General features: G+C 29.5%; 7 protein-coding genes and 1 long non-coding RNA gene across 13 annotated transcripts; 5 read left to right on the top strand and 3 right to left on the bottom strand.

The window, feature by feature from the left end:
• Nucleotides 1–3: 3 nt before the first annotated feature.
• Nucleotides 4–2,920, bottom strand: Pdss2 (Decaprenyl diphosphate synthase subunit 2). The gene is made up of 7 exons (XM_029304002.2): nucleotides 2,519–2,920; nucleotides 1,608–1,969; nucleotides 1,419–1,544; nucleotides 1,114–1,321; nucleotides 733–1,005; nucleotides 461–616; nucleotides 4–362 (listed from the first exon to the last, which is right to left on the bottom strand). Exons 2-7 carry the CDS (start codon nucleotides 1,934–1,936, stop codon nucleotides 207–209), a joined length of 1,248 nt encoding a protein of 415 aa, XP_029159835.1. The 5' UTR covers nucleotides 1,937–1,969; nucleotides 2,519–2,920; the 3' UTR covers nucleotides 4–206.
• ABCB7 (ATP binding cassette subfamily B member 7) lies at nucleotides 2,767–9,437 on the top strand. Of its 3 annotated transcripts, none has more exons than XM_085482592.1 (12): nucleotides 2,767–3,302; nucleotides 5,632–5,883; nucleotides 5,965–6,160; nucleotides 6,257–6,423; nucleotides 6,576–6,854; nucleotides 6,937–7,111; nucleotides 7,237–7,394; nucleotides 7,470–7,633; nucleotides 7,755–7,884; nucleotides 7,974–8,249; nucleotides 8,329–8,590; nucleotides 9,374–9,434. In XM_085482592.1, the coding sequence occupies exons 1-11, from the start codon at nucleotides 3,132–3,134 to the stop codon at nucleotides 8,572–8,574; spliced, it is 2,214 nt and encodes a 737-aa protein (XP_085338718.1). In that variant the 5' UTR covers nucleotides 2,767–3,131; the 3' UTR covers nucleotides 8,575–8,590; nucleotides 9,374–9,434. The 3 variants fall into 3 exon arrangements, with proteins under 3 accessions (XP_085338718.1, XP_085338714.1, XP_029159834.1); XM_085482588.1 differs by having other exon boundaries at nucleotides 2,768–3,302; nucleotides 8,329–8,598; nucleotides 9,374–9,437; XM_029304001.2 differs by lacking the exon at nucleotides 9,374–9,434 and having other exon boundaries at nucleotides 2,769–3,302; nucleotides 8,329–8,800.
• A 67-nt stretch (nucleotides 9,438–9,504) lies between these two features.
• On the top strand, nucleotides 9,505–13,562 carry LOC114931865 (uncharacterized). 3 transcript variants are annotated; one of them, XM_085482579.1, is made up of 9 exons: nucleotides 9,505–9,573; nucleotides 9,889–9,980; nucleotides 10,092–10,243; nucleotides 10,330–10,548; nucleotides 10,705–10,824; nucleotides 10,959–11,182; nucleotides 11,307–11,376; nucleotides 11,446–11,909; nucleotides 12,064–13,562. In XM_085482579.1, exons 1-9 carry the CDS (start codon nucleotides 9,512–9,514, stop codon nucleotides 13,289–13,291), a joined length of 2,631 nt encoding a protein of 876 aa, XP_085338705.1. In that variant the 5' UTR covers nucleotides 9,505–9,511; the 3' UTR covers nucleotides 13,292–13,562. The 3 variants fall into 3 exon arrangements, with proteins under 3 accessions (XP_085338705.1, XP_029159833.2, XP_085338701.1); XM_029304000.2 differs by having other exon boundaries at nucleotides 9,889–9,998; XM_085482575.1 differs by having other exon boundaries at nucleotides 9,889–10,243.
• A 152-nt stretch (nucleotides 13,563–13,714) lies between these two features.
• Nucleotides 13,715–15,091, top strand: Bet3 (blocked early in transport 3). The gene is made up of 2 exons (XM_029304004.2): nucleotides 13,715–13,979; nucleotides 14,358–15,091. The coding sequence occupies exons 1-2, from the start codon at nucleotides 13,941–13,943 to the stop codon at nucleotides 14,853–14,855; spliced, it is 537 nt and encodes a 178-aa protein (XP_029159837.1). The 5' UTR covers nucleotides 13,715–13,940; the 3' UTR covers nucleotides 14,856–15,091.
• Nucleotides 15,092–15,225: 134 nt separating this feature from the next.
• On the top strand, nucleotides 15,226–16,329 carry LOC146725230 (E3 ubiquitin-protein ligase RNF180-like; the record flags this gene model as incomplete). The annotated part of the gene is made up of 3 exons (XM_085483616.1): nucleotides 15,226–15,288; nucleotides 15,664–15,852; nucleotides 15,933–16,329. Coding segments are annotated over 3 exons (417 nt in total), but the record flags the coding sequence as incomplete, so codon positions are not given.
• Nucleotides 16,330–17,052: 723 nt separating this feature from the next.
• red (LysM peptidoglycan-binding domain-containing protein red) lies at nucleotides 17,053–19,814 on the bottom strand. 2 transcript variants are annotated; one of them, XM_029304049.2, is made up of 5 exons: nucleotides 19,191–19,810; nucleotides 18,747–18,931; nucleotides 18,463–18,612; nucleotides 18,232–18,356; nucleotides 17,053–17,996 (listed from the first exon to the last, which is right to left on the bottom strand). In XM_029304049.2, the coding sequence occupies exons 2-5, from the start codon at nucleotides 18,921–18,923 to the stop codon at nucleotides 17,759–17,761; spliced, it is 690 nt and encodes a 229-aa protein (XP_029159882.1). In that variant the 5' UTR covers nucleotides 18,924–18,931; nucleotides 19,191–19,810; the 3' UTR covers nucleotides 17,053–17,758. The 2 variants fall into 2 exon arrangements, with proteins under 2 accessions (XP_029159882.1, XP_029159883.1); XM_029304050.2 differs by having other exon boundaries at nucleotides 17,778–17,996; nucleotides 18,236–18,356; nucleotides 19,191–19,814.
• On the top strand, nucleotides 18,753–19,587 carry LOC146725229 (uncharacterized). Its single transcript, XR_014924648.1, has 2 exons — nucleotides 18,753–19,055; nucleotides 19,162–19,587. It is a non-coding gene; the product is annotated as an uncharacterized LOC146725229 (long non-coding RNA).
• Nucleotides 19,815–20,754: 940 nt separating the features above from the next.
• On the bottom strand, nucleotides 20,755–26,405 carry Cka (Connector of kinase to AP-1). The gene is made up of 11 exons (XM_029303995.2): nucleotides 25,653–26,405; nucleotides 25,179–25,282; nucleotides 24,530–24,757; nucleotides 24,087–24,291; nucleotides 23,710–23,871; nucleotides 23,444–23,582; nucleotides 23,169–23,296; nucleotides 22,902–23,080; nucleotides 22,451–22,788; nucleotides 21,917–22,228; nucleotides 20,755–21,729 (listed from the first exon to the last, which is right to left on the bottom strand). The coding sequence occupies exons 1-11, from the start codon at nucleotides 25,920–25,922 to the stop codon at nucleotides 21,560–21,562; spliced, it is 2,235 nt and encodes a 744-aa protein (XP_029159828.2). The 5' UTR covers nucleotides 25,923–26,405; the 3' UTR covers nucleotides 20,755–21,559.
• Nucleotides 26,406–26,531: the final 126 nt, after the last annotated feature.

Here is a 26,531-nt window from a genome sequence, read left to right as displayed (position 1 = left end):
TATAAAAATATGTACCTATCTATAAATATTCTACATATTAATATAACTATCTCAATAAACTTTAATATTAACTTTAATAGTTTAATAAAATTTCTGTATCATAAAAAATTCTCTTTATAATCTCTAGCTTAAATTTGTTCTTTTTTTAACTTTGCTTATTTACAATTAGTATATATAAAATAATAATAAAAATTTATTTGTAATAATTAAAAATCACCTATTGCAACAATAATGTTAGATAAGGCCTTTTTTGCATCATTTTCTTTAAATACATTTAAGACTTCCATAGCTTTCTGTGAATGTTCTTTTATAAGTTCTTTAGTTAATCCAATACCTGGACCAGCTGCAACAATCTCAAGTACCTGTACACCATACATTATTTATATATTTATTGGTTCATTAAATATAAATCTAGAAAACATAAATTTAATTTGATTATATTCAATTATATTTATCATACCTTTAAATAGTCGACATTTTCAACTGACTCTAATCCCTTATCAAATTCAGATAAAATTGATGAATCATGTTCAACATGAAACATGATTGGAGCAGCGCACAAATTATGCAAGATTTCTTTGTCTTTATTGATGCATAAACTTAAGTCCAAGGAAGCCTACAAAAATATTATTACATTGAATTTTTAAACAAAAAAATTACAAAATTTAAAACTTGTACAATTATTTAAAAATTGCACAAACATTTAATGTATATTTTCTCGAATTATATTACCTGCCAAGCTAAAGCTAGATGTTTGCCAAACTTATAACCTTCCTCTTGAATTTCTTTGCTATGTCCGCCTAATTGCAATGTGGCTTGACAGCTTTTTCCTAGCAATGATCCAGCACCATAAACATTTAGAAGCGTCCATTCTGTAAGTGCATAGCCTCTAGGATTTTGTGTGTAGGATGGTATTGATGGAATGGGAAAATTTTGATTATCTCTGCATCCTACAAATTCTGCTTGACATAAATCTTTTACTGCAGATGATATTAAGAAAGTAAGCTGGAAAAAAAGAATTTGTTTAACTATATATAGATCTTAAATTATAAAAAAATAAAGTTACATTTCTTACTCTTTACTTCAAGTAAAAAAAATAATAAATATACTTACATCCTGATTTCTGAGAGATGCCAATTCGACACAACTATTACTAAGTAAATAATCACCACATAACAATGCTATTTTATTGCCAAAAGTCATATTGTTCAATTCTGAGGATTCCACAGACAAAGATTCATTTGTATTTATATTTACCAGTCCTCTATGTATCAAATTGCTAATGCGTATCATCTCTATAACTTCAGCTAATGCTCTTTGACTAAAATATTTACATATTTCAGATTAATTTCTTTTTTTTTTGTTTAAAAAAATAATATTATGTGTACATATAACCAATAGTATTGAAATTACTATACCTATGTAATACGCCTGCAGCTTTATCTTCTTCTATTGGCTTTGCATTCAAATGGCCAGCAGCTTTCGAGATTAACAGTACAATAAGACCAAATGCTTGTGTGTTACGTCCATTATAAATAATGCTTCTGTTATTGGAAAAATGTAAATATTATTTTTATTCTAAAAAAACATTATACTATAATACTCACTTAGCTGTCTTCAACAAAGGATGATTAGATCCAACCAATTTCCTTAAGTGCAATGCAACATTTGCAATTTCATCGCTCAATAGCCATCTTAAACTTAAAAAAGATGTTGGATATCCAACAATCTTTTCTGCCTCTGACATAGTTTTATTCCAGTCTGTTTTCTGATTCGCTGCCACTTTGTTTTCAGCTTTATTAACATTGTTAAAATAAAATTTATTTTGCACTGAAGTGAAAATTGTTCTTTGGGATTGAAATATCTCTGATTTCCACACAAATATAGTCGCAGGATTGCTTCTCCAAATTCTGAGTATAGCTGTGTTTGCAGACATTGTTTTTATTTTATTGAGGAATCTATTAATTTCCTATAATAAACATTTTATAAAAATATATTATTTAGTCAATAATTGTTCCCAAAATTATGATTCAGGATTTTAATATTACTTCAACAGGGCACAGTTGGATAATAAAACTTTTGTCAAGAGAAAGATGTTAAAAATAAGTGAAAAAGAGGACACAATTACAGAAAACTCGATTAAGATCACAGTACAAACTAGAATGTAAATAATCTAACTGAGAAACTACATACTTAATAAAATAAGTGTGTCATCAAAACTTTCTCTTCTGACCTAACTTTCGAAAAATTTCTCACGTAATTAAATCTCACTTATAACATTCGTGAAAATGATTATTTGTATTCAAAATTTATATAAATATTTAAAAGTCCTTATTTTCTCTGCCATAAAAAGCTCTACCAAAACGTTCAATTAATGTTTACGAAATGTCTGAATTTTTTTTCGAATGCCAATAAATTAAACTTTATTTTTTTATGTATAAAAGGTGAAATAAAGGAACGTGAAGTAGTGTAAAAAAAATTAGTAGAGCTTTTTAATTTCAATTACGTTAAGACTCACCAATTATTCTGGATGAATGCAGATTAAATTAAATATTAGAAACAAATACACACTATATGTCATGTGTGTAATTCGACGTTGCGTTTAAATCGAGCTTGGAAGATATTTTTCTACGTTGACAATTGACACGCTTGTAGAACATATGTCAAAACGGTGCACCTTTCGAAAGGCGAAACCTCGTGTCTGCGGCCGCAAGAGTCCGTTAGACGTTGATCGTTGATGAGACAAAGCCAGAGCGATGGATCGTTGGTTCTTGTTTGATTCAGCTGTTCAGTTCTCAACTTGGTTCTTATCTGAATAGTTCGGACATGAACCATATCACGGAATCGAACTATTTACCGTGCTTTTTACCGAGCATCACGACGTAGTTCACGTCTACTTTCTCAGGGGACGTATTAGTACACGCGTCCACTGAATCGCGGTGGCCGCTCTCAGGTTGTACATCAGTGCAGCAATAAAGAACAAACCCACGAATGGATCTCGTGTGCTTCGTGGTTACGTTTATCACAGCTGATTACGATTGCCGCGATTATTAATCCGGTGTGTGATGACGTTTATTTTAATATTTATTTAATATTCTCAATGTTGTGAGAGAAGAAATCGTAAAAGAAAAATGATGAGCATGTGGTGTGGCCATTTGCTGCGGAAGGCAACCTGCGACGAAAAGCTGCGGAGTAGCTTGATGAGAAAGATGTATTGCACGTGTATCGCGACAAGATTAATATTATCTAATAAATTCTACGTCGCTGGATGTAATTCTACGTTTTCGCGCTTCAGTATTAGGGTAATGAAACCAATAATTATGTACTTACAAATATTGAATTTTGTTATGATGGTTCATCATGATCATTAATAATAGTTATGTAAACGCACTCATACACCAACATATATACATGAAATTTATATATATTTTGTCTTAATTATTCTTTTAATGTTTGATGTTCTTATACTTTTAACATTTACAATTTTTAATAAATAACACATGATTATTTTGTGTAATTATAGTTAGTCTTGAGATTTTTTATATATTATGTGCACAAACCTTCGTGATAAAAAAGTAATATATATATATATATATATATATATATATATATGTGTGAAAAGATTTTAAGATTTATAAAAATTATTTAATTAAAATTTATTTAAAAATTACATATGTAAATTCTTCAGCATACAATAAAGATTATTGTTACAGCTTCTATAGATAAAATATCTATATATCTGCAATGGGGCGAACATTGAGAAAACGTCGCCAGAAGAAGAAGCTCAACTTTGTAAAATTGAATGAAAATATCGAAGAGTCATTAATATCTTTAAAATCCTGGCTTCTAAGTAAAAACTGTTTATCGATTCGTCATTTGATACCAGAATATTTTCCTTTCACAGGCAGAGGCTTGAAAACATTAAAACACATAGAGAGTAATGAAGTATTGATTCAATTACCATTTCAAATGTTAATAACGACAGATGTATTATTGCAGAGTAACATTAAAATTTTATTTTTAAATAATATTACTGATAGTTTTAGTTCCCAATGTATGCTTGCAACATTTCTTGTGTATGAAACACATTTGGAGACAAAGTCAAAGTGGTATCTTTATTTGAAAACTCTGCCACAATTTTTTACAAATCTAGATTTTTGTTCCAATAAAGAGAAAAGAATGCTGCCAAGTTTTATTTTAGATTCTTTAAATCATGCACACAAATTAGAAAGTAATTTTTCTTTATTAATGAAAGCTGTGAAACATCTAGATCTTACCAATAATTTTTGTTCTCATTGCAATTTGCATCTACAAAAGATATTAACATTTACTAGATTTAAATGGGCATATTATGTTGTTAATACAAGAGCAGTGTATATAGATACTAAATTATTGCGTCAACAGAATATATTTAATATAAAACAACCTAATAATCTGGCTCTGGCACCATTTCTAGATTTATTTAATCATGACATCAATACTGCTGTCAAAGTATCTATTGTTACGGACGATTATCAAAATCAGTTATATCAAATTATTACTTTGAAACCGTTTGATAAAGAATCACAAGTTTTTATCAATTATGGAGCACATAACAATCTTAAATTGTATATCGATTATGGATTTTTCATTCCATGCAATCCACTAGACGAAATCCATTTTGATATCTCAGAAATACAAAAATGTTTCGACATTTCAAAGAGCAAATTAGATTTTATTACATTCAATAGTTTTCATAAGAATATGTCGTTTACTCGCGACGGTCTTAATTATAATGCAACTATAACACTATTTATATTAGGTACAAAATTAGAAAAGAACTGTTGGAAAATGAAGATATATAGCAAAACATTTGATTCTCATGAATTGTGTTTCATTAATAAGCTAGGATTAAGTATTTTAAATTTGAAGAAAACAGAATATACATGTGCTTTGAATAATATGAGGAGTTTAAAATCTAAAAGTCAGAGTTTTTCTATTGCAATTGATCTTGTAAATGAATATATTAATATCTTAAATACGGCATTTAATTATATAACAGCAATAGAAGCTGTACATTCAGGAAATCATAATTTATAGCAATCTTAAGATTATCTATATAATATTATTTAGTCCCTACAATATCAAGTATAGAATATATTTAAAAAATCTTTTTTATATAATTAATTTTATTATACATATTTAAAATGTTTTTAAAAAATATTATATTATGATAACAGAGAAAATAATAAATAGTAATTAAAGTATTGATAGTTTTTAATTTTCCTTTTATTATCAATTTTATAGATACATAAGAATATATTTATTTAACGATATTTTAAAATTATTAAATATTTCTCAAAGTAAATTTTTTACATTATATATATATATATATATATATATATATATATATACATATAATTTATATAAATTATATGTAGTTTACCATTTATCTTATTATGCAAACTAAAAGTCACGTGATTAACTTTTCACTTATTCTTTTATATCTCCATTATTTTTTCAAATTTAATCAAAACTAAAACTAATTAAATAAATATAATTGTACATATATGCTTACAAATATATATTTATTATATTTCTTGTAGGATATATTAATAAAGATACATATTAATTATTGTTTCTCCATTATAGTGTTGCAGTGGCAATGTAATCGACCGTGCTCAGAAGAAGAAGAACGTGCCGCAATCTAAATCTGTCGTGCCACCAGTGAAATTTACATCGGTTGTTACTGGATTAACCGGTGCAAAACCTGGGCAGCAAAAGAGAAACTGTTTTCATCCTGGTATTTCTGGTTTGAGCAGAGATGCGCTTGATTTACATAATAAATCATCTGTTACCAGTACAGATATGTTGAAAGCCATGCTTAGATACATATGGCCGGAAGTATGTAATAATTTATGATCTGTGCAATATATATATATATATAATATATACCATATTTATTATATAATTATATCTTTGTAGGATGATCCAGAAATACGGCAAAGAGTTAAAATAGCAGTGGGTTTACTTGTCGGAGCCAAAGTCCTGAATGTCCTTGTACCGTTTATCTTCAAGTATGCTGTAGATATTTTAAACACTCACACTGGCACTGCTGTAATGGATTTAACAACTGCGCCTGCAACAGTCGCAACTGTAGCAACATCATTACTCGTAGGGTGTAAGATGCGTTATTTTTTGGAATATTTTAATATTTCAATAGATAAAAGAATTTTTGTAACAGTTATATGTAATTCCAGATTAACGTTCTTTGCAGATGGAATAGCACGTGCTGGAGCTGCCGGTTTCAGCGAACTCAGAAATGCGGTATTCGCGAAAGTTGCGCAACACTCTATTCGTAAAATAGCGAAAAATGTTTTTATACATCTACACAATCTTGATATGGCTTTTCATTTAAGCAGGCAGACTGGCGCCTTATCGAAGGTAATATTTGACTTGGCAGATATACTATTTTCTAATCAAGATTCGAAATTTAAAATATGTTATATATTAATATTTGAAAAACATATATATATATATATTTTTGTTATATATACACTTTCTATTTCATCTTCTTATACATACATGTTTTACAGACAATCGATCGCGGCAGTCGCGGCATTAATTTTATTCTAAACGCTATGGTATTTAACATAGTACCTACAATATTTGAACTAGCATTAGTTAGTGCAATATTAGGAATAAAATGCGGACCAGAATACTCGGCTGTAGCGCTGGGTTGTGTTGGCGTTTATACTGTATTCACGTTGGGTGTTACACAATGGCGTACCAAGTTCAGGATTCATATGAATCAAGCGGAGAACGAAGCGGGCAACAAGGCGATAGATTCACTTATCAACTATGAAACAGTAAAAGTCAGTAATGAAGCGTAAGTTCCATTTAATTCGTTTTAAAGAGACCGAGAAAAGTGTTGAAACATATTTCTTTCTGCCTTAGTATTTTAATAACGAGAAGTTCGAGGTAGAGAGGTACGATCAATCTTTGAAGAAATACGAAACTGCGTCCCTTAAGACTAGTACAAGCTTAGCGATGCTGAATTTCGGACAAAATGCTATTTTTAGTGGTGCGTTAAGTCTCATCATGGTGTTGGCAGCACAAAATATTGTCAATGGTAAATAAATTATTTACTGCTGGTGAGAGATTATAGACTAGTCAGAAACTACTAAAACTATAGGCAAACTACTACATGCTACATTTGTATTTTTTTTGGTACATTTGCATATTTTTTATGTTTAGGTACGATGACTGTTGGCGATTTGGTGATGGTAAACGCCTTGTTGTTTCAACTCTCAGTTCCTTTAGGCTTTTTAGGCTCTGTTTATCGAGAAGTGAGACAAGCTTTCATTGACATGCAAACCATGTTTACCCTCATGACAACAGATACTGCAATTAAGGTAAGATTTGAAATAATCTATATACATATAATCTCACAAATAATTTTAAATCACTTTTTTGGTATTTATTAACAGTCGAAAGAAAATGCATTGAGATTCTACGTGACGCCAGACTCTTCAGAAATTCAATTTAAAAATGTAAATTTCCAATATGTTGAGGGAAAGTCTATTTTTAAAGATATTTCGTTCACCATACCAAGTGGCAAGAAGGTTGCTATTGTTGGAGGATCTGGTTGTGGGTAAGATATTAGCTATATAAATTGTTTAATGTAGACATTAATTAGAAAGTTTAGTAAATATTCGATAGATGACTATTGATAAAACAATTATTCCATTGCGACTATTTATCTTTTTTTTTAGTAAGACAACAGTTGTGAGATTGCTATATAGATTTTTTGAACCACAGAGTGGTGATATTTATATCAATGATCACAACATTCGAGATGTCGATTTAGAAGATCTCAGGAACTGCATTTCGATTGTGCCCCAGGTAAAATCAACTTTTTCTTATCTTTCCATGATTTAAGCTAATTTATATACAAATATTAGTGCTCTTTTATAATTTGCAACAAATTTTAGGACACTGTACTTTTTCATGAAAGTATTTTTTATAATTTGCATTATGGTAACTTGAGAAAATCATGCGACGATGTTTATGAAGCTGCAAAAATGGCAAATCTACATGACTCTATATTAAAGTGGCCACAAGGCTACGACACACCTGTGGGAGAACGTGGTTTGAAATTAAGCGGAGGGGAAAAGCAAAGGGTTGCGATTGCTAGAGCAATTCTGAAAAATAGCCCTATACTAATCTTTGATGAAGCTACCTCTTCATTGGATTCTATTACAGAACACGTAAATAAATATATAATTTTTTATGTTACTAGATATTAGTTATATAGTTTAAATAAATGTAATAATATTCTATTTACAGAATATACTTGATGCCTTACGCAAAGCGACAGAAAAACGGACCTCAATCGTGATTGCGCATCGTTTATTGACAGTCATGGATGCCGATGATATACTTGTTCTAGATCAGGGTAATCTAGTCGAGAGAGGCACTCATGAGTCTTTGTTATCTATACCAAATTCTTTGTATAGCAAATTGTGGGAGACTCAATATTTGGGTATGAAGAAACCTCAAGAAGATAAAAATAAAGCTGAACAGCTTAATTAAAAAGAATATAATCTAGGTAAAAAGGTACTTGTCGTGTAATATATGTAAATGAATGAAAGTCTTGTTCTAAGAAATAACTGCTCTTGGAATATTTCATAATTAAAATTTAGCAAATTTATTTACAAAGGAGTAATTTTACAAATTAGAAAATATTACAATATGCTGTACATATAAATATAATTGTAAAGCTAGAAGACTTATTTGTTATAAAGTTTATGTATAAATAATGTTTTGTTAATAAACAAAAATATTACACACATATATATATATATATATATTCAGTAATACACAATCAGTTTGTTACAACCATTTTTATTATATACTCTTTATACATACTCTTATAAATATTTTAATTAATCAAAAACAATATTCTGTGAATATTCTAATGGAAAAGCAATACATATTGTTTTGAAATAATTTGTATGTATGTACAATTATGAGTGCTAATTAGATATATAAAATTCATTTAAATTGAGAAATTTTTATCCATTCAGAAAACTGTTATATAAAGAAATACATATTATTCACTTAGAATAAAGAAATAATTAAGAGAAAATTTAGTATCAGTTAAGATAGATCTGTGCATAAGTTTCTAGATTTTTAGAGCAATTTTGTTTATGTATAATATATCAAAAAACAATACAAATCTTTTTTAATTAAAGTATTTTTTGCTTGCTTTTTATTAGAAACTTATGCATAGAGCTAATATTGCAAGTAAAAATATTTTAAATGTGTTTAAAATAATACTAAAGGAAAGCACACACATACATTGATCATTATATCACTAATGCTTACACAGATGTTGCCTTGACAACTCTTCAAAACAATTATGGATGCCGACTAGCCTACAAGGAGCATTTGACAGTTCTGTGACAACTTGGTAAAGAATAACATACAATTACAATGCGAATTGTAATGTGCAGTGTATAAATATAAAATGCAAACTGAAGCATCTATCTTGCCGGTTGTACAGCTTAATGTGCATAGAACAGTCAATAGGTAAATAAAACTTTGAGAATATATATTTATTGTTATATGTATGATGTACTGATAAACTTCTAAGTATAGATACTCAAAGTTCAAATAATACACAAAGAAAATGTATATTCCTAGTTAAAATTTATTTGAAACATTTTCTATAGATATATCTTTATATATATCCAAAGTTTATTATTATCTATTCCAAATATTCAAATGACATGTGTAATAAATCATAATATTACGATATAAAAAAAAAAGAATAGAAAATAATTATAAATTTCAGTACTCTGTTTTAAATTAATGTATTTTATCTATTAAATGTACAATTTGCAGGAATCCAAAGCTTGATTCGAAAAATTCAACACTGGAATCCAAAAATAAGTTGTCTCCTTGCAAAAAGATAGTATTTCCATCAAACAAAAAATGTTCGAACCCTTTACTTGGTTTGTATAAAAACGTATTAAAATATATTAAATATTTTGTAATACTTCATTATATATTGTATATTATATTTATACATATATCTCTCTCTATAGGTGCACCATATAGAGATAATATTAAACAATCAATGTTGGATCAACCAAAATCTCGTGATAAAAGTGTTCTTGGACAAAGAGTGATGTCAGCAAAAATGCTTCGTTTTAAGCAGTTACAAAATCAACTAGCTGATGCACATTATCATCTCAATGCAAGTTTTTAAAAAAAATATGCTGATATATTCTATATATTTAATAGTGGATATTTATTTAGTACACAAAAATAATTTTCTTATAGGAATTAGCAAATGAAAATAGATTATTAAAAGCATTGCAGAAAAGACAAGATTCTGCATTAAGGCGTTACGAAGGAACAAATGCTGAGTTACCAAGACTTATAAATTCGCATCACGAAGAACTGAGAATACTTCAAACAAAATATAAAAAATTAAAAGAGTTACATAAGGATACGTGCAACTTGTTAAAAGAAAAAGAAAATGAACTTTATTCTGCAAATGTATTTCTTATATATATATATATATACATATATGTTTTACATATGTAATATATTGAAATATACATGTATAATATATTCATATGTAATGTATATGTGTACATAATATTTTTAAATATGATATTTGTCATAGATTTTTAAAAAAATTTTATTTTGCAGTCACAAAATAAGCATCTATTGCAACTTAGTAAAGATCGAAATCTTGAAGAAAGAGAAAAGTTGCAATTGCAATTATCCGACATGAATCATAAAATGCAACAGCAACAGGAAACTATACAGGTAGCTCTCTCTGTCAATATATTTATTTTATATTAATAGATAATAGGAAATAAAATATACTATGTTGTATATTAATATAATTATGTTGTATAATTATTACTCTTGTATATGTATATAAAATATTCTTTTTATAGCTTTTACATAGAAAACTTGCACTTGAAACTAAGAGTTTGAAGCATCAATTACATGTCGAGATTTCTAAACACAAAGAGACACAGAAAACTTTACAGGAAACAATGGAGAAATTAAAAAGTTTAGAATGTTTATTAGACAATAGAGAGAAGAGATTATATTATAATAGTCAGTTGCCAATTTATAAAGAGAAAAATCTAGGTAGCCATTCTCTTACAAATCTCAGGTACATTTATATGTATATATCTTTATATATATATATATATATATATATATTTATTTATTTATATATTTATTTCTAATAATATATATAAAATAGAGATCTATTAATGTATATGTATACATTTTAGCACCTTTAATCCAGTTAAAATATCCAATAGGAGTAAAAGAAGTGAAACTGATATATCAAAGAACAATTTGGTGAGAATAAATTATAATAATTTACATACAATAATTAACAAAGATTTTATAAGTGTGTTATAATTGTAGCCACTGCTTAATACATTGGAGTCTAATGAAGATGAAAAAGTGACTCGGATAAATTATACGAATAATACAAATCATTCAGCGGATCGATTAAAATCGGAAACAATGACAAATCTGCAACAAGTCCGAAAATTTCGTTTGCAAAGATCACCACAGATGCGTAAAAATGCGCATTCCATGGACGATTTAAGATTTAGATCTAAAGAATCAGAAATGAGAGCTCATAATGAACAAATCACACTAGAGTATAAAGAAATTCTAGAAAGAAATGATCTGAGTGACGATGAAAACGAAAGCGGCAAATTGCGGAAATTATTCAGCAAAATAAAAAAGCAAAATCTGCAAAAAGAACTGGACATTGAATCCGATGATCATTCATCTGACGATGGAGAGAGTGGAAATACTTTTGAATATCATATGAAATATGATACAGATACTGCACAGAAATCTAGAGAATTATACGCAAGGTATAAATAATAAGAAAATATACGTACAATTTTCTGAATCATAATACAGTATTATATAATTTATATATATATATATATATATATATATATATTTATATTAATGAAATAATGATTCTAACTTTATACTGCAATTATTTTATCATTTCTGTTATAGATTAATTAGCAGCACAGACGATATCTCTGATACTTTGGATGATATGATGAAAAAGGCAGATATTCATTGTAGTGACGAAGAAGAGGAGGAAGAATTAAATGCATGTTTGGCAAAGGACTTAATATTTCAGAAAAAGAAGAATAAATTAATGCAGTATAGAAACAAAGATGTTTACGATAGTGATTCCGAATTTGATTCTAACGAAAAGATAGATATAAATAGAGATTCTTCCATAGAATATAAAACCAATAATCTTCGAGCTGATTTATCCAAGTACACTAAATTTAGTAAATCTTTTAATGATATTGTTCACGCAAATCATGATGCTTCAGAAATAAGAGAACAATCTGACATTGGAAAATTAAGGAATGCACAGTTACGAAGGATATCTGATCATATTCTAGACCATATGGAAAATATAGAAATTCCTCAACAGTCTGCAAAGAAATGGCTGGAAAGACAACAATTCCTGGAAGATAATGGAATAGATAATGAAATAGATAATGGAACAGATTCATCGATTGATATTAAAAAAGAAGACTACATAAAAGAAAAAGATGAAATATATTTGGAAGATAAACCATTATATACTGATACATCATCTGACAAGGATTATTGTGATACAAATAACGAATATAAGGAAATTAAAAATTTATCAAGTCCAAAAAGGAGAGAAGCCAAAAATAGTTCACAACAAATTTATGAAGAGGATTTCACAGCAAATTCTAATGAAAGCACTCATTCTGCACATACCTTAGAAGAGGAATATCTTAGGTCTAAAGTAGAGGAAACGCCAAGTATAATACACCAAAGCAATGAAGAAACATTAAATACAAACAATATCAATGTAGAAACAAAAAATAAATTGAATTCATTAGAAACAGGAAATGTCGATACATTATCCACTAATATGTCTCATCAGACTGATCAAACTAATAGCACAAAAACTGAGCGAGTAGATAATAAACAAATAAATGTCAAAAAGAAAGCAATTAATTATGATAAAGAAAAGCTATTGGCTACGATGAAAGCTATTGATGACAATGAAAATATTGAATATTTAAATCAAGGATTCAAGAATCACAACACAAACAGAATGCAGATAACGGAGAATTTATATCGTGGTTTACCTACACATTCGAAACCAAAACGCGATATTATTAAGGATATATTTGAAGACAATCATGTAGAAAGTAAAGTCAAAGGCGCTTGCAGTAAATCTCATTGAGATTTTAACAATGGTTACATTGAAGATATACCATAGTAAATAAAACTTATTTTTTTATTCTCTTATTTTTTGTCAATTCTATTAAACTACATGCAAATATATCAAGAGATGTAATATTATAAAAAAAAAAGGTACACATATATTATATTTTTTTCTAGAGTATGAAAGTTTTATCAACTTATCTAAGTATATGTCATTGAATATTATCCGAAATAAAAACTATGTCAGAAGAATGTATTTTGTCTTTAAATAAAGGAAAATATAAAATTCATGTTGAAAAACATCTATTTGACACTACCACAGATTCTGTGACACTACGAAGATTTATGAACGAAATGAAAAATTTCTGTACTCTGATATTGGTCAATGATGTCAAACGGAGCGCATCGATTGCTATCTCGATTATAATCGATAGCGTTAATCGATTCTATATTTACAGCTGATCTCTATTCTGGAACTGTTGGATTGACAGCTCCGGAAACTTAGCCATTCAACTTCGACTTTTCTTCGCTATTCTGAAAAAAAATTACATTTTATAAACCAGAACAATTCAGAATTACGAGAAATTTAGAATAAGATAGACAGAATAGAGGTGTGTTTATCGGGAAAAGAAAAGTTCAGTCCTAATTGTTTATGACAAGTATCAACAATGTCACGAACTGGAACAAAACTTGATGCGAAAAAAGTGGCAAGTATATTATTGTTTTATTTGCACGTGAAATATTAATGCAATATTGATATGTGTTATATGATTTTTTAATATCTATATCAAGTATAAAATTAGTCTTGAGAGGTTAGGGACATGTATTCTTATTAGTTTGAAAATTAATGATTATTTGGAGATTTTTAATTTAAATTTTAGAAATTAATATTGAGAAATTTAGCAAATATTCAAAATATTACTGTCCGCTCAGTGTCTGTGTATCATGAAAAATGTTGTTCTCTTATTTAGTATTAATTTATATTTATAATTGATTTATATTTATTTATTTATTGTATATTTATTTATATTTATTTATACTGCATTTATTTATTTATTATATATATATATTTATTTATATTGCAGAACTCTGAACTATTTACTCTAACTTATGGCGCACTTGTAGCCCAATTGATCAAAGACTACGAGAATGTGGAAGATGTGAACAAACAATTAGAAAGAATGGGATACAACATAGGAATTCGACTGATAGAGGATTTTCTAGCACGGACTGGTTCTGGTCGATGTTACGACTTTAGAGATACAGCTGAAAAGATCCAGAGTGGCTTCAAGATATTCCTCGGTATAACACCATCAATTACAAATTGGAGCCCAGCTGGAGACGAATTCTCTTTGTGTTTCGAGACAAATCCATTAACAGAATTTGTAGAATTACCAGATAATTGTTCAAACTTGAAGTATTGTAATATATTAACTGGCGTACTTAGAGGAGCTTGTGAAATGGTGCAAATGGAAATAGCCTGCTGGTTTGTACAAGATCAACTTAAAAACGATAATGTAACCGAATTGCGTGTCAAATTTATCAAAAGATTAGAAGATGCAATACCAGCAGGCGAAGATTGAACATATCTGTTGTTTAATGTGCAAATGTTATGTTAATGTTATATATTATTTTAATGATAAAATTTGTTTTGTATTTTGCGTTAAGATATAATTATAAGGTATATTAGCCACGCATTTATTTTCTCATACACTGTATATTTTACAGTTTTTCATTTAAAAGTAGTATATATTGAGATTCATTTTAAGGCCATTTACATGAATGTAATGACAATGAAATAAACAAAGTATCAACTTTATACATCTACATATATATTACATACTAAAGTATACATTATTTTATTTTTATAACAAAATAGTTATTTCCTTATAAGATGTATTAAAAATTCCTACTTTTAGATAATTGCAATTTTTTCTGCAAAAAACATGACGCTTTACTTACACAGCATTGGTTATAAAGGTTATATTCACATTAAGTGTCAGACACAAGAAGAAGGTTATAAAAACTTATTTTTGGTGCAATTTTGTATTTTTTAAAGTTATATTTAAAGGGAACGTAATTTTGAGAAAAATATATGTTCCAATTATACCTTTTATTAAAATAATAATAATCACAATAGTATAATAATTAATAGCACACATCTTGGTAAGTTGTGCAAATGTTATTTTTTAAAATAGCTTTTATAATATAATAGATATATAAACTCCTCTATGATTTTAATTTACATTTATAAAATTTTCTTGTCAAGTCAGTTAGCAATAAAATATATAATTAATAATAACAATAATTAATTTTTAGATATATATATATATATATATATATATATATATATATATTAGTTAACTTATTCTTTGCATTAACTGTTTTTAGTACATCATGGAAGTGAAATGCAGGCATTGTTGTAAATGCCTTTTTAAAGGTGACTCTATTCTATTTAATGCACATAACGAAGTAAAGTTACAGCCAACAGATCTAAGATGTCAAACAGATCAATCTGATTGTTGTTCATATATGACTGCAGAAAATGCACCAGATTGGATTATAAGTATTATCAACCAGGTATTTTTTCTGCATTTTATTCTTTCTATATTAAAATTCAAAAAATGTTTGTGTATAAACTAAAATAATTATTTTTACAGGAATCTTGGATTAAAGGTAAATTACATTGTCCACATTGTAAGAGTCGCTTTGGATCTTTCAACTTTGTAAATGATACAAAGTGTTCCTGCGATAAATATGTAAAACCTCCTATAAGAATAATTAACTCCAAAGTAGATATACTATATGAAAAAATAAAACTATAAACAGATAAAGTTAGAGAAATGTATTTGTACATATTATACACTATTATTTATATTTTTTATACTTCTAAAAACTATTTAAGAAGTTAAGAAAAATGTGAGAAATTATAGAAAATATGTTTCTGTAGAAACTGTGTACTTTATGAAGATTGATGTAATACTTTAAAAGTAATATTACTTTCTCAAATTTTTTATGCAGCTATAGTGTGATAAAAATAATAAGATTTATTATATATTTTTTGAATTTTTTATTTAATTTATATTTACAATTTACACCTTTTTTATATAGTCATCATTTAATTATATTTTTCCTAACTTACATATATCAAGACTATATATATATATAAATGAGAGAACGCATCAGAGATTATAACATAACTCATATATAATTTATATATATCTATATATATATAACATTTTATATATTTTTACAATAAAATTATATTGTATAAGTATGAATTACAGACAACATTTTGTCAACTAGTATTACTATCAACAATATATACAGCATAACATACAAGGTTCTGTTAGATTATGTACAAAATTGGATACATACATATGTATATATATATATATGATATCAAGTCTAGATACAAGTATTTTTTTAGAAATAATAGTAATTTGTCTCAGTATTAATTTTTTATTAATTTCTATTAATTTTTTGTAAAAATTATAATTTTAAATAATTAATTCTCTTTAGTTTTAGGATCTTTTTATATTATATTTTAAAGAATGATTTGGAATTATATATCTAAGATTATGTTTTAATATTTACATTAATTGATATTATTTAAAATTAATATTATTTCATGAATTATACAATTATTTATAAAAAAAATTTAGTTTAATTAAGAATTAATATTAAAGGAACTAATTTATAATATTATTATATTTCCCTCACAACTGCTGCTTTTTCTAATTTCGCCAGGATTTTTATAAATAAAATAACATTAATATATTTAAATATTATAAAAATTTTATATAGTTTTTTTATAGTAAGAGAAGAAAATATTAAGAATTTATAATAAGATAGCTAAGAGAAAATAAAATATATTTATTATTATTATAACAAATATAACAATTAATTTAAAAGGTCGCATTGCATAGATAGATCCTATAATTTAGTTATATGTAGTTTTTGCACTACTTCTCTATTATGCAGCTATTTTTTTTGTCAAATTTGTGATTTTATCACAGTGCTTTATAAAGTTAAAAAAATTAAAATAAAAAAATTTATATCAATTTTTATGAGATATGTAACTAGGCAGAAACTAAGTATTGAGAGAATTTCAACATAATTTAGAGATATTTATATTCAAGGCACATATGGTCCATTAAATAACATTAGTTAAACAGTTTACTGTAATGTTTAAACAGTATAAAAGTTAGTTGATCTATTCTGCATGAGTATCATAAAAAAAAAAACATAAAATTCAAATACAGTGCATTCATTATGTAAGAATAATGCTATAAGAATACAAACAATATTTTGATAGCAAAAATCAGAAAAGAACAATGTTGTTTAATTAAATTTATAACTGGCTCAATCAACATTGAACATGAAAAACAATTTCCTATCACATTGATATACAGTACATCCTTTCCTACAAGCTGTTTAATAACAGTCGACAATCAGAATATTACAACCCAATAAAACTTAAACGCTACAATTGGAACATTTCATCTTGTTGCTGTTCGAGTCTTTGCAAAGAAGTCTTTACTTTTTTTCCTTGTGTCATTACTACAGCAGTTGGAAAATTATGCATATCACTAGAGGACATGGGTCTGACAGAATCAGAGGAGGGTGTCGAATAGCTATTCGACGTAGTAGGAAATGAGTTTCGTAATTTAGCCGATCCATGCCGTCGTTGTACATAAACATCATTGCTATCAGTACAGAATCTGTAATAAAATGGTTAATTTATGAAGATATATTTGTTAAAGGATATATCTTATGCTTAAATTTGAATTTGCAGATAAGAGAGTATTTGAATAAGTAAAAATTTGCCTATTTTAATTTTTATACCTTTTTTAAATCATCAGGTTGATATTTTATATACAATGCATGCTTGAAAATATATAAATTTTACTTGAATATTGCACTTATACTACATATAAAGCATGGAAAATAACTTACTCACTGTTCCCTTGAGCACGTTCAACTTCTTTCATGGTATTAGCTATTGAAGTATCCATTTTAGCTAAAAAATCATTAAATGAACTTTCATCATCAATAGGTGATATTGAAGAAGGACTAGATATCTGCAAAATATATGTATTTGTAAAGTATGCCTATTTTTACTAGAATATAAATGTCACTATTTAATAGAGTACATGTCTTTTATGATACTTTTTAAATTTTACTTACATTTGGAGGGATGTCATGCTCTTCAGGAGCTACCGATTCATTATTACATATAGAAGCAGAACTATCTGTATTAATAGGAATAAGCAAGTGTTCTCGCAAAAATAAACTATCCGATGCCCATAATCTATTAATCCTTCTTATTTGTTCTGTCTGCAAAAATTCACATCAATTATACATTGACAATAATTATTGTCTTAAGTGGGTGATATTGAACATTGAGTGAAATACGTGACACAAATATAAAGTATAAAAATGACAGAACAATGTACATGAATGAGCTTTACCGTAACTCCATATTTCAGAGCTATTCCTTGGAGGGTATCCGTGGAACACACAGTGTGTTTCACCAAACTCTCGGTCCTTGTCATGTGTTTAGCTGTACTTCCATACTTCTTTAAGGCCTTCCCAGTATCTCGAATGCATCTACGCTCCTCCATTTCTCTAGCACCATTCCGCTCCATAATTAGGCCTTTAAGTCACGATATTCATAAGAAAAACAGGACATATCGCAGTTCATCGACGTTCTGATTCAAATTAGTGAATGAAATCGATCTAGATTTTATTCGCGCATAACCTGTCAGAGGATTTTGCAGGTAAGATTAGACAATTATAAGCATGCTGTCAAATTTCGGATAAAACGAGTGTCGTGAAAAATTTGCATTGTTTCACTCATTTCTCCTGTTTTTTTTTCGACGTAAGATAAAAATTTGGGAAACTTTATCACTTACGAGGTGCAGCAACAAAACGATTCTTAAGAAGCTGGAAGCGCTTTTTTCATGCCTGGAACGGGCGTGCGAAATTTTCTCATTCTCTCGGGATCATTGACAGCTTTCCCGTTGATTTCTATCGAATTAGTCACGAAGAATATCACGGGATCACACCGATACATGTATGGATACAAACGCTATGGCTGATTAACGCGATTGCATCTAACGTAAAATGCTTCTCAGATAGTCATCATAATACAATAGTGTATACATCCGCACTGCATTGCTTACTGAGATGGCATATTATATATCGTAGGATGATTCAAATGAATTTGCAATCACGAGGAATCCTACAAAACACATGGAAATATAATTTCCATTGTTTTAACGCTTTTTTGACAGGTCTCTTTAACAGAAATTTATACGAAAAAAAATTTCTCTTCTGAACGAAGGAGAGAAAAAGAGAGTGATAGGGAAGAGAGAGATAGGAAGGGAGAGAGAGAGAGAGAAAGAGAGAGACAGAAGACATGCGCTCAGTTTCGAATCACGTGGAATTGCATGGGAAATCATATGACAGCACTTGGCACTAGAGTCCTATATAGAGAGAAGCGATTATTGGACCCCCACCATCACCTCCAGTACCGCCATATTGAGATCACTTTACTTTTAAAGTGAAGACCGCTTCAGTTCAATCCAACTTCATATTAAAAAAATATATTTTAAATATATTGTATAAATAATATATTATAAATAAATATATAAAAATATATTACAAATTAATAATTACAAATTAATGTATATTACTGATATATATTTTAATATATTATAATATATATATATTATAATTATATTTTTAATATATTATTTTAAAAAATAAGAAAGTATAAATTTATAAATAATGTGAAATACATGTCATATTTTTTAAAACCAAATCACTTTAATAAAGAGTTTAGCCAATTAAATGTAAAAGCGAGGACGAGATAAAAGTTACTATATAATCTCGTCAAAAGAAATTTCGATGTGGTTTCTCTATATTTTGTGTTTAAAATTAATTTCGTACTGTGTACGCTCGATTATTAAAATTATTAATTTATAAAAATCAAAAATATTTATTTGAGATATATGTGTTTACAGTGTTTACTTTTAAAAGATACTTTTGTTACAATACATATAGGACGCTTGTCAGTCTTGTCTTATTACAAAAAAATCCTGTTTACTATTTTCCATCATATCAAAATAACTTAGAGGGGGGAGGAAAGAAAAATTTTCGTCACTGCCGAATACAATATAATATACTGACTAAAATCTGACATCTTTATATTATTTTTGTATACAATGAATGCGATTGCTAAAATAGCATATTATAGGACTCTAAACCCCAAACATCATCTTTATCTTTTCATCAAAATAAAATTGTCAATTATAATAAAATGGCCGACAAATGAATGTATTGATTGGTTAATTCGTTGACGCGCTCGATGGAAATTCAGCCTAAAAGTTTATTTGGCGCGCGCAAAACGCGCGTTTATGTTACCTAATAAGAAAATAATGGAATGAGATTTTAATAAAAAAATGTTCATTATAATACGTTACACAGTTATCTATTTTTAAATACAATATATTACAGAGAAACACACAATTTTTTATATAATTTATTGTTATTATAATATGTCTATTATAATTAACTTACGATTATTATTATCATTACTATGTTGTGTGCTAGCCTCGATGAATATATAAGGCAGCAGGAAAAATTATGTGTAATGGGAGACTAATTAATGCATTTTTTTAGTTAGGACAACTGTATCGTTGATTATTTACGATTGTATTAATCCCCAGTAGCAGTGTGCAACAGTAACGGCGATATTGGTAATAAATAGTTAACGTAAGGATAAATATTACGCTACCGCGGCAGTGTACTTCCTGGATTCTGTGGGTAAGGGGCTGATTCCTCTAATTATCGGGACTATATCGGCTAATATTCTACATGATAGACCCCTCCCCGCTATTCTCCAAATAGTATTGGCTACTTAATGATGATTAACATCAACAAGCAGCGCGTTTATATTTAAAATTATTTTTTCTTTCCATAAACTGTCACAGACAAGAGTTACGGATAAAATTTTTCATTTCTTATGAATACTATATACGATCAATTTGATTTCTTTATAAACCGGTACCTCGGAAAATGGGAACGATCAGAAGAGAACGATCAGAGTTACAAACGGAAATTGGAAACGTGTATACGTATGTATATGTGTATGTGTGTATGCGGATGGACGCGTAAAGTTATAAGGCTATCTAAAAAAGAATAATAGTACAAAAACTGCTTGATTTGATGTAATAATAGAAATTATTTTGATGTAAGTGTATCTCTGGATTTACACATTTCACACAAACACTTTGGCGAGAGCGTCAGCACCGGCGCTCGCTATAAACGGTCGTGATGGGTGGAACGCTACGTCTAAAATACTTTCATCGAATTTCTTCCGATGCGCTGTTATCTCCTGAACACAAGTCTTGTTGTCCATATTCCATAATCTTATACTGCAATCATGACCTGCGCGAATATAATAATTATTGAATTAGAAACGATAAAATACATAACATTAAAGCTCCTGGCTCTTCGCCTCTGACATCACAATCTGACATGATCGCGGTGAGGATCCAGGAGCCTTAAACATGACTATTTTCACGTTTTGAATTTTCTTTACAGAAGATTAATCGTCCTCTTTCTTTGTACTTACTTCCTGAAAGTAAGTATAGACCATGAGGATCTACAGCGAGACTAGTAACTGCATCCAAGTGCGCCACCATCGCGTGAGCAAGAGTAGCTGACCGGTGATCGTAAAAACGAATATGCCGATCTTCGTGTGCGGCTACAACGAGTGGTAATGTTGGATGTGCTACAACGCGATTCACGCCCTTCGTTTCGTTCGCCTCGAGTCGCGCAACGATCGCGCCAGTTTCAGTATCAAATACCACGCAAGCTCCTTCATAAGCTACGACCAGCTTGTGCGGCTCGTCTCTGATAAAGTCAACCGAAGTCGGTATACCGTCTATAAAGAAAAAGAAAAATTATTATGACACATATTTAATAATCTACGAAAGTTTACGATATACAGAAAAAACTTACTTATTCAATCAATATTTGCTAGATAAAAGTTCTGCGAATTTGACTTTTGTGTTATTTTAGCAATAAAACATGCTCTACTTGCTAATAATTATCTACATGGTGCATCGTTTTAAATTTAAAAAGATTATAATAATATTGGTTGTACCTTGTTCCGAGACATATGTATTGAGAAGAGGTTGTGGGGCCTGTGGTGCCCATAATTTTACAGTTCCGTCTGCGCTGAACGACAGCATGGTAGGACGCAGATGATACATACTCAAGCCCCAAACAGCATTTGTGTGCCCTGTTAATGTGTGACTAAGGACACTTGGTTCGTACGAGTCGTATGGATCAATGTTAGCTGATGGAAGTGTCCAGCAATGGATATTGCCATCTAAACCACCACTGTAACATCGATTGCCCGCACTGCACATGGCTAGACACAATACAGGTCCAGTATGTGATCTGAACGTGTAAAGTGGTTCTACATCTAATGAAGCTGACCTGTACACAGAAAAAAATAAAATGTAAAAACAGTGCAATATATATCTTTAAAATACATTAATCATCATTAAATGATCAAAATTGTGTGTTCTTATAAGATAGAATTTACTAACTTCTTAGCTGGAACAGTCTTATGAAGATTCCACAATTTCAGCGTGTGATCATCACTTGCGGTGATAAGAACTGGATCTGTGGGATGGAAGACAAGTGCTCTAACAGCATCAAAATGCGATCGCAATGTATATTTTGCGTTCCACGTTTTTCTGAAAGTCTCTTTTGTGGTGGAAACCATCTGTTGTATAATAATACATATGGAAGCATTAGTAAATTATATGTTGAATATAAACTTCTAAAATTTAGAAAAAAATCTTTCAGCTTACATCATATGATATTTCTGCATCATTGTTAACACATAATTGCTCTAACTCTCCTAGTTCCAATGTGGAATCACCTTCTTTATTTGGACGTCTTGGATCCAGTTGTAATCCTCTATGCATCTCTATTGCATCTGCAACAGCACAATGCATTAATTGATTGCAAAAAGTAACAACAATTAGTAACAAACATATAATATGTAAATACTTTGAAATAAAATACATTTGAAATATATAACTTTGAAATCTGAAATATGTGAATAAATAAGAACATTACTTACTCCATTCTGAAGAATTCATTTCCAGATGAATAGAACCAGGTGGTGATTCTTCAATTTCTGTGAGAAGATTTAACTCGTTTAATACCTCTTCTGCTTCTGCATCTGTATCAACATCTTCTCCTAGAAGGGGCATAGATGCCTGCAAGAGAAAGATAAGTTATATTAGTACATAAATAGATAACACATTATAACAGATAATGAATATATCATAAAGTAAAATATAATAAAAGAGTATATAGAGAATAATAATAATTAATAATAATTACTTTATTTGGTTTGCTATCTGTATTTGCATCATAAATTTCATCTTCTACATCTCCTTCTTCTTCTTCCATGTCCATATCAGTGTGACCCAAAAATTCGAAATTTGCTATAACAGCTGCTTCTGTGTCTAATATCATTGCCTCTGCTATAGAAGATGGCTGTTGCTAAAATAAGAATATTATATTTTTTATATTAGATATAAATAGATATAAAGTATAATACGGATTTAGATACTTTTATAATGTATTTCAATATTTTCTTAATTTTGATAATAAATTTTTATTAATTTAATTTATATAATTTTAAACTAAAATTAGCAATAACACTCAAGTTCTTTTGTTAATGTCAAATGTAAAAACACGTTTAGTTATATTTTTACCTTTTTTTGGGGATGTTGCTGCTTTCCTCGGCGTACAAGACTTTCATTATATTCTTGCTTATCTTGTACTATTCCTTCATTTCCATTTAATGCTGGAGTATTCATTTCCTCTGTGTCTGTGTTATTATTTAAACCAAGCAATGATCGTACTCTGTTTGATCGTACATCTATTATTGTATCAGTATATCCAATTTCTTGCAAATATCTAAAAAAAGGTCCTTATAAAGTTTCTTTTTCTTTGAAAATTTTTTTAGAATATTAAAATATTTTAAAAAGATATTTTTTTAGATTATATATGTTTTTTATTTTCATGTGTGCATATATATATATATATATATATATATATATATATAAAATACAATAAATTAAATAAATATGAATAAACTTTGTATATTAGTAATTTAAAAATCGTATTTTTTTTTTAAACAAAACATTTTACATACTGCCTTAGAAGCTGGCGACCTTGTCTCCAACTAACATTACTGACAGATGTGAATGAAGCCTCTCCATCTCCGCCTCCTCCACCACTACCACCGCCACTGCCACCGCCACTTCCGCCACCGCCACCACTTTCAGAGATATTGCACGTAGTACCTTCTTCATAAAGAGGTGGTTTCATATCTCCTTGCATTACTAAGTCAGTACCATATTTTAGTTTATGATACCTCGCTCTGTAAAAATTACAAGATTGTATTCTAATACATATTGTGATTTAAAATTATATGAATATCACTAAAAAATATTCTATTGCAATCACACATAACTTAATAATAATAACTATTAATAAAATACTTTAATAACATTTATTATAGGTACTCAATAAAAATTCATATAATTTGTAGATTCATAATTTGGTCAAAAGTTACTTGATTCAACAAAAGAAACTAAAATATATAATTAAAGGAATTTTTTAAAAAGATCTTTATGTTTTGAGCGCTTGGCTCTCATTAACCAATTTTCCTCTTTGTTTTCTTATTAATTAGTTTTTTTTTATTGTTACTGTTTCATCTCAATTAAAGATATTTCTTCATAAATAATATTGCTGTACTATAACATCATATGTATATATAAACATAAATGATAATTATTTACCTTTCTTGCTTAAGCGCATATTCTAACATTTTTATTCTCCTCACAAGGTCATTCTTCAAATTCTCTTGCCCTTTTCTCTCACCCTGAAGGAAAGCTATCCTAGCCTACACAACAAAATATGAAAAAAATTAATCAATGTTAAGAATTTCTTATTAACGATACTGTTTTGTATATTTTATTTCACAGTTCGCCAAACAATATCTTTAAGGCTCAAACACGAAGAGAAAGGCACTTGCTATGTTTGACAACACAATGAATCGAGAGCAACAGTATTTACTACGAACAACCACGTATTCAAGTTCCTGACAATTATTCGCATTTATTATCTCAACACCGATATTTGTTTGGATTTTTTCAGTCTCGACTCGATTCCGCTGTCACATGACAGCTGACAAGTGACAAATACGCAAGGACGAATTATCGCGCGTCCGGGCGAGTTTTTCGCGTCAGGGCAAGAAATTTCCAAGTGTATACCTGAAATTCCGCCCTGTCCAGCTCCCATTGGGACCTCTCGAGCTCGAAGCGGGCCCACTCGTGTTGGATGAAGTGCAGGATACCAGGCATCGAATACTGCGGCCGCTGGTCCTTGGCGTCGCCGTTGCTGCCGTTGTCGCTGCCGCCCTGGTGCTTATTATTGGCGAGAGAGACGTTCGCGCCTCCGGCCAGCTGGCCGTTGTGGTTCTGGGACGCGGGGCTACAGCTATCCTCCATTGTGGCACCACAAAACTGGCTGGGCACCTTCATTTCATGACACGGCGGCCATTACAGCAACTTCCCTTTCTTCGCCAAGTACCCCGAGAGTGCTCTCCGGTCGGACAATGTATTTCGATCGGAGAGGAGAGACAGACAATTATTACGCATGCGGATCCGCCTCCGGGACAGGACTCTCTTCTCCTCGCTCTCTCTTTCCTTTCCGGAGCCGTAAAACCGAACCGACCGGGCGAGAGAAAATTTATTACACACGCACACAGATGATGATGGTGATGACGATGATGATGATGATGATCGGTCTTACTCGCACGTCAATCACGGGTCAGCGGGTGAAAGTTAGCGCGTGACATTTCTCATATTCAGCCGCGAGTCAGCCTGTCCGCACCTCGGCCGCATTGTCGTCGAGATTTTTTTGTTCTTTTTTTTTTTTTTTTTTTAATTCCTCTGTCGGAGATTCTCTACCGAAACGACATTCACTACCCTTTCGCCGAGCCCCAATCGCCCAGTTTGTTTTTCCAGTCCTTTGCTACGCGGCGCGTTGGTCAGCTCGCGGTGACGCGAGGCTCGATTCTGATTGGCCGCCCGTCTAGTTACCAGCCACGCCGACGTCTGACGTCACGGGAGCCTCCAGTCGACCAATCG

The sequence above is a fragment of the Nylanderia fulva genome, unplaced genomic scaffold (genome assembly GCF_048542155.1).
Source record: "Nylanderia fulva isolate GAGA-0341 unplaced genomic scaffold, ASM4854215v1 Scaffold10, whole genome shotgun sequence".
Classification (NCBI taxonomy): Eukaryota; Metazoa; Arthropoda; class Insecta; order Hymenoptera; family Formicidae; genus Nylanderia; species Nylanderia fulva.
The sequence above is the reverse complement of the archived record's forward strand: the minus strand, read 5'-3'. Positions and strand labels throughout refer to the sequence as shown.

What these genes read in the sequence shown, in the direction of transcription:
- ABCB7 (XM_085482588.1), top strand. Translation starts at nt 3,132, where the DNA reads ATGATGAGCATGTGGTGTGGCCATTTGCTGCGGAAGGCAACCTGCGAC. An exon ending in TTAGATACATATGGCCGGAA is followed by an intron (nt 5,884 to 5,964) that starts GTATGTAATAAT and finishes ATATCTTTGTAG; the next exon opens with GATGATCCAGAAATACGGCA. An exon ending in GCATTTCGATTGTGCCCCAG is followed by an intron (nt 7,885 to 7,973) that starts GTAAAATCAACT and finishes AACAAATTTTAG; the next exon opens with GACACTGTACTTTTTCATGA.
- LOC114931865 (XM_085482575.1), top strand. Translation starts at nt 9,512, where the DNA reads ATGCAAACTGAAGCATCTATCTTGCCGGTTGTACAGCTTAATGTGCAT. An exon ending in GTGCATAGAACAGTCAATAG is followed by an intron (nt 9,574 to 9,888) that starts GTAAATAAAACT and finishes TACAATTTGCAG; the next exon opens with GAATCCAAAGCTTGATTCGA. An exon ending in ATGCACATTATCATCTCAAT is followed by an intron (nt 10,244 to 10,329) that starts GCAAGTTTTTAA and finishes ATTTTCTTATAG; the next exon opens with GAATTAGCAAATGAAAATAG.
- Cka (XM_029303995.2), bottom strand. Translation starts at nt 25,922, where the DNA reads ATGAAGGTGCCCAGCCAGTTTTGTGGTGCCACAATGGAGGATAGCTGT. An exon ending in TGGACAGGGCGGAATTTCAG is followed by an intron (nt 25,283 to 25,652) that starts GTATACACTTGG and finishes TTTGTTGTGTAG; the next exon opens with GCTAGGATAGCTTTCCTTCA. An exon ending in TATGCGCTTAAGCAAGAAAG is followed by an intron (nt 24,758 to 25,178) that starts GTAAATAATTAT and finishes TAATTTTTACAG; the next exon opens with AGCGAGGTATCATAAACTAA.
- Bet3 (XM_029304004.2), top strand. Translation starts at nt 13,941, where the DNA reads ATGTCACGAACTGGAACAAAACTTGATGCGAAAAAAGTG. An exon ending in AACTTGATGCGAAAAAAGTG is followed by an intron (nt 13,980 to 14,357) that starts GCAAGTATATTA and finishes TTTATATTGCAG; the next exon opens with AACTCTGAACTATTTACTCT.
- red (XM_029304049.2), bottom strand. Translation starts at nt 18,923, where the DNA reads ATGGAGCGGAATGGTGCTAGAGAAATGGAGGAGCGTAGATGCATTCGA. An exon ending in AGCATGACATCCCTCCAAAT is followed by an intron (nt 18,357 to 18,462) that starts GTAAGTAAAATT and finishes TATATTTTGCAG; the next exon opens with ATATCTAGTCCTTCTTCAAT. An exon ending in CGTGCTCAAGGGAACAGTGA is followed by an intron (nt 17,997 to 18,231) that starts GTAAGTTATTTT and finishes ATTTTATTACAG; the next exon opens with ATTCTGTACTGATAGCAATG.
- Pdss2 (XM_029304002.2), bottom strand. Translation starts at nt 1,936, where the DNA reads ATGTCTGCAAACACAGCTATACTCAGAATTTGGAGAAGCAATCCTGCG. An exon ending in CCTTTGTTGAAGACAGCTAA is followed by an intron (nt 1,545 to 1,607) that starts GTGAGTATTATA and finishes TTCCAATAACAG; the next exon opens with AAGCATTATTTATAATGGAC. An exon ending in AAAATGTCGACTATTTAAAG is followed by an intron (nt 363 to 460) that starts GTATGATAAATA and finishes TATGGTGTACAG; the next exon opens with GTACTTGAGATTGTTGCAGC.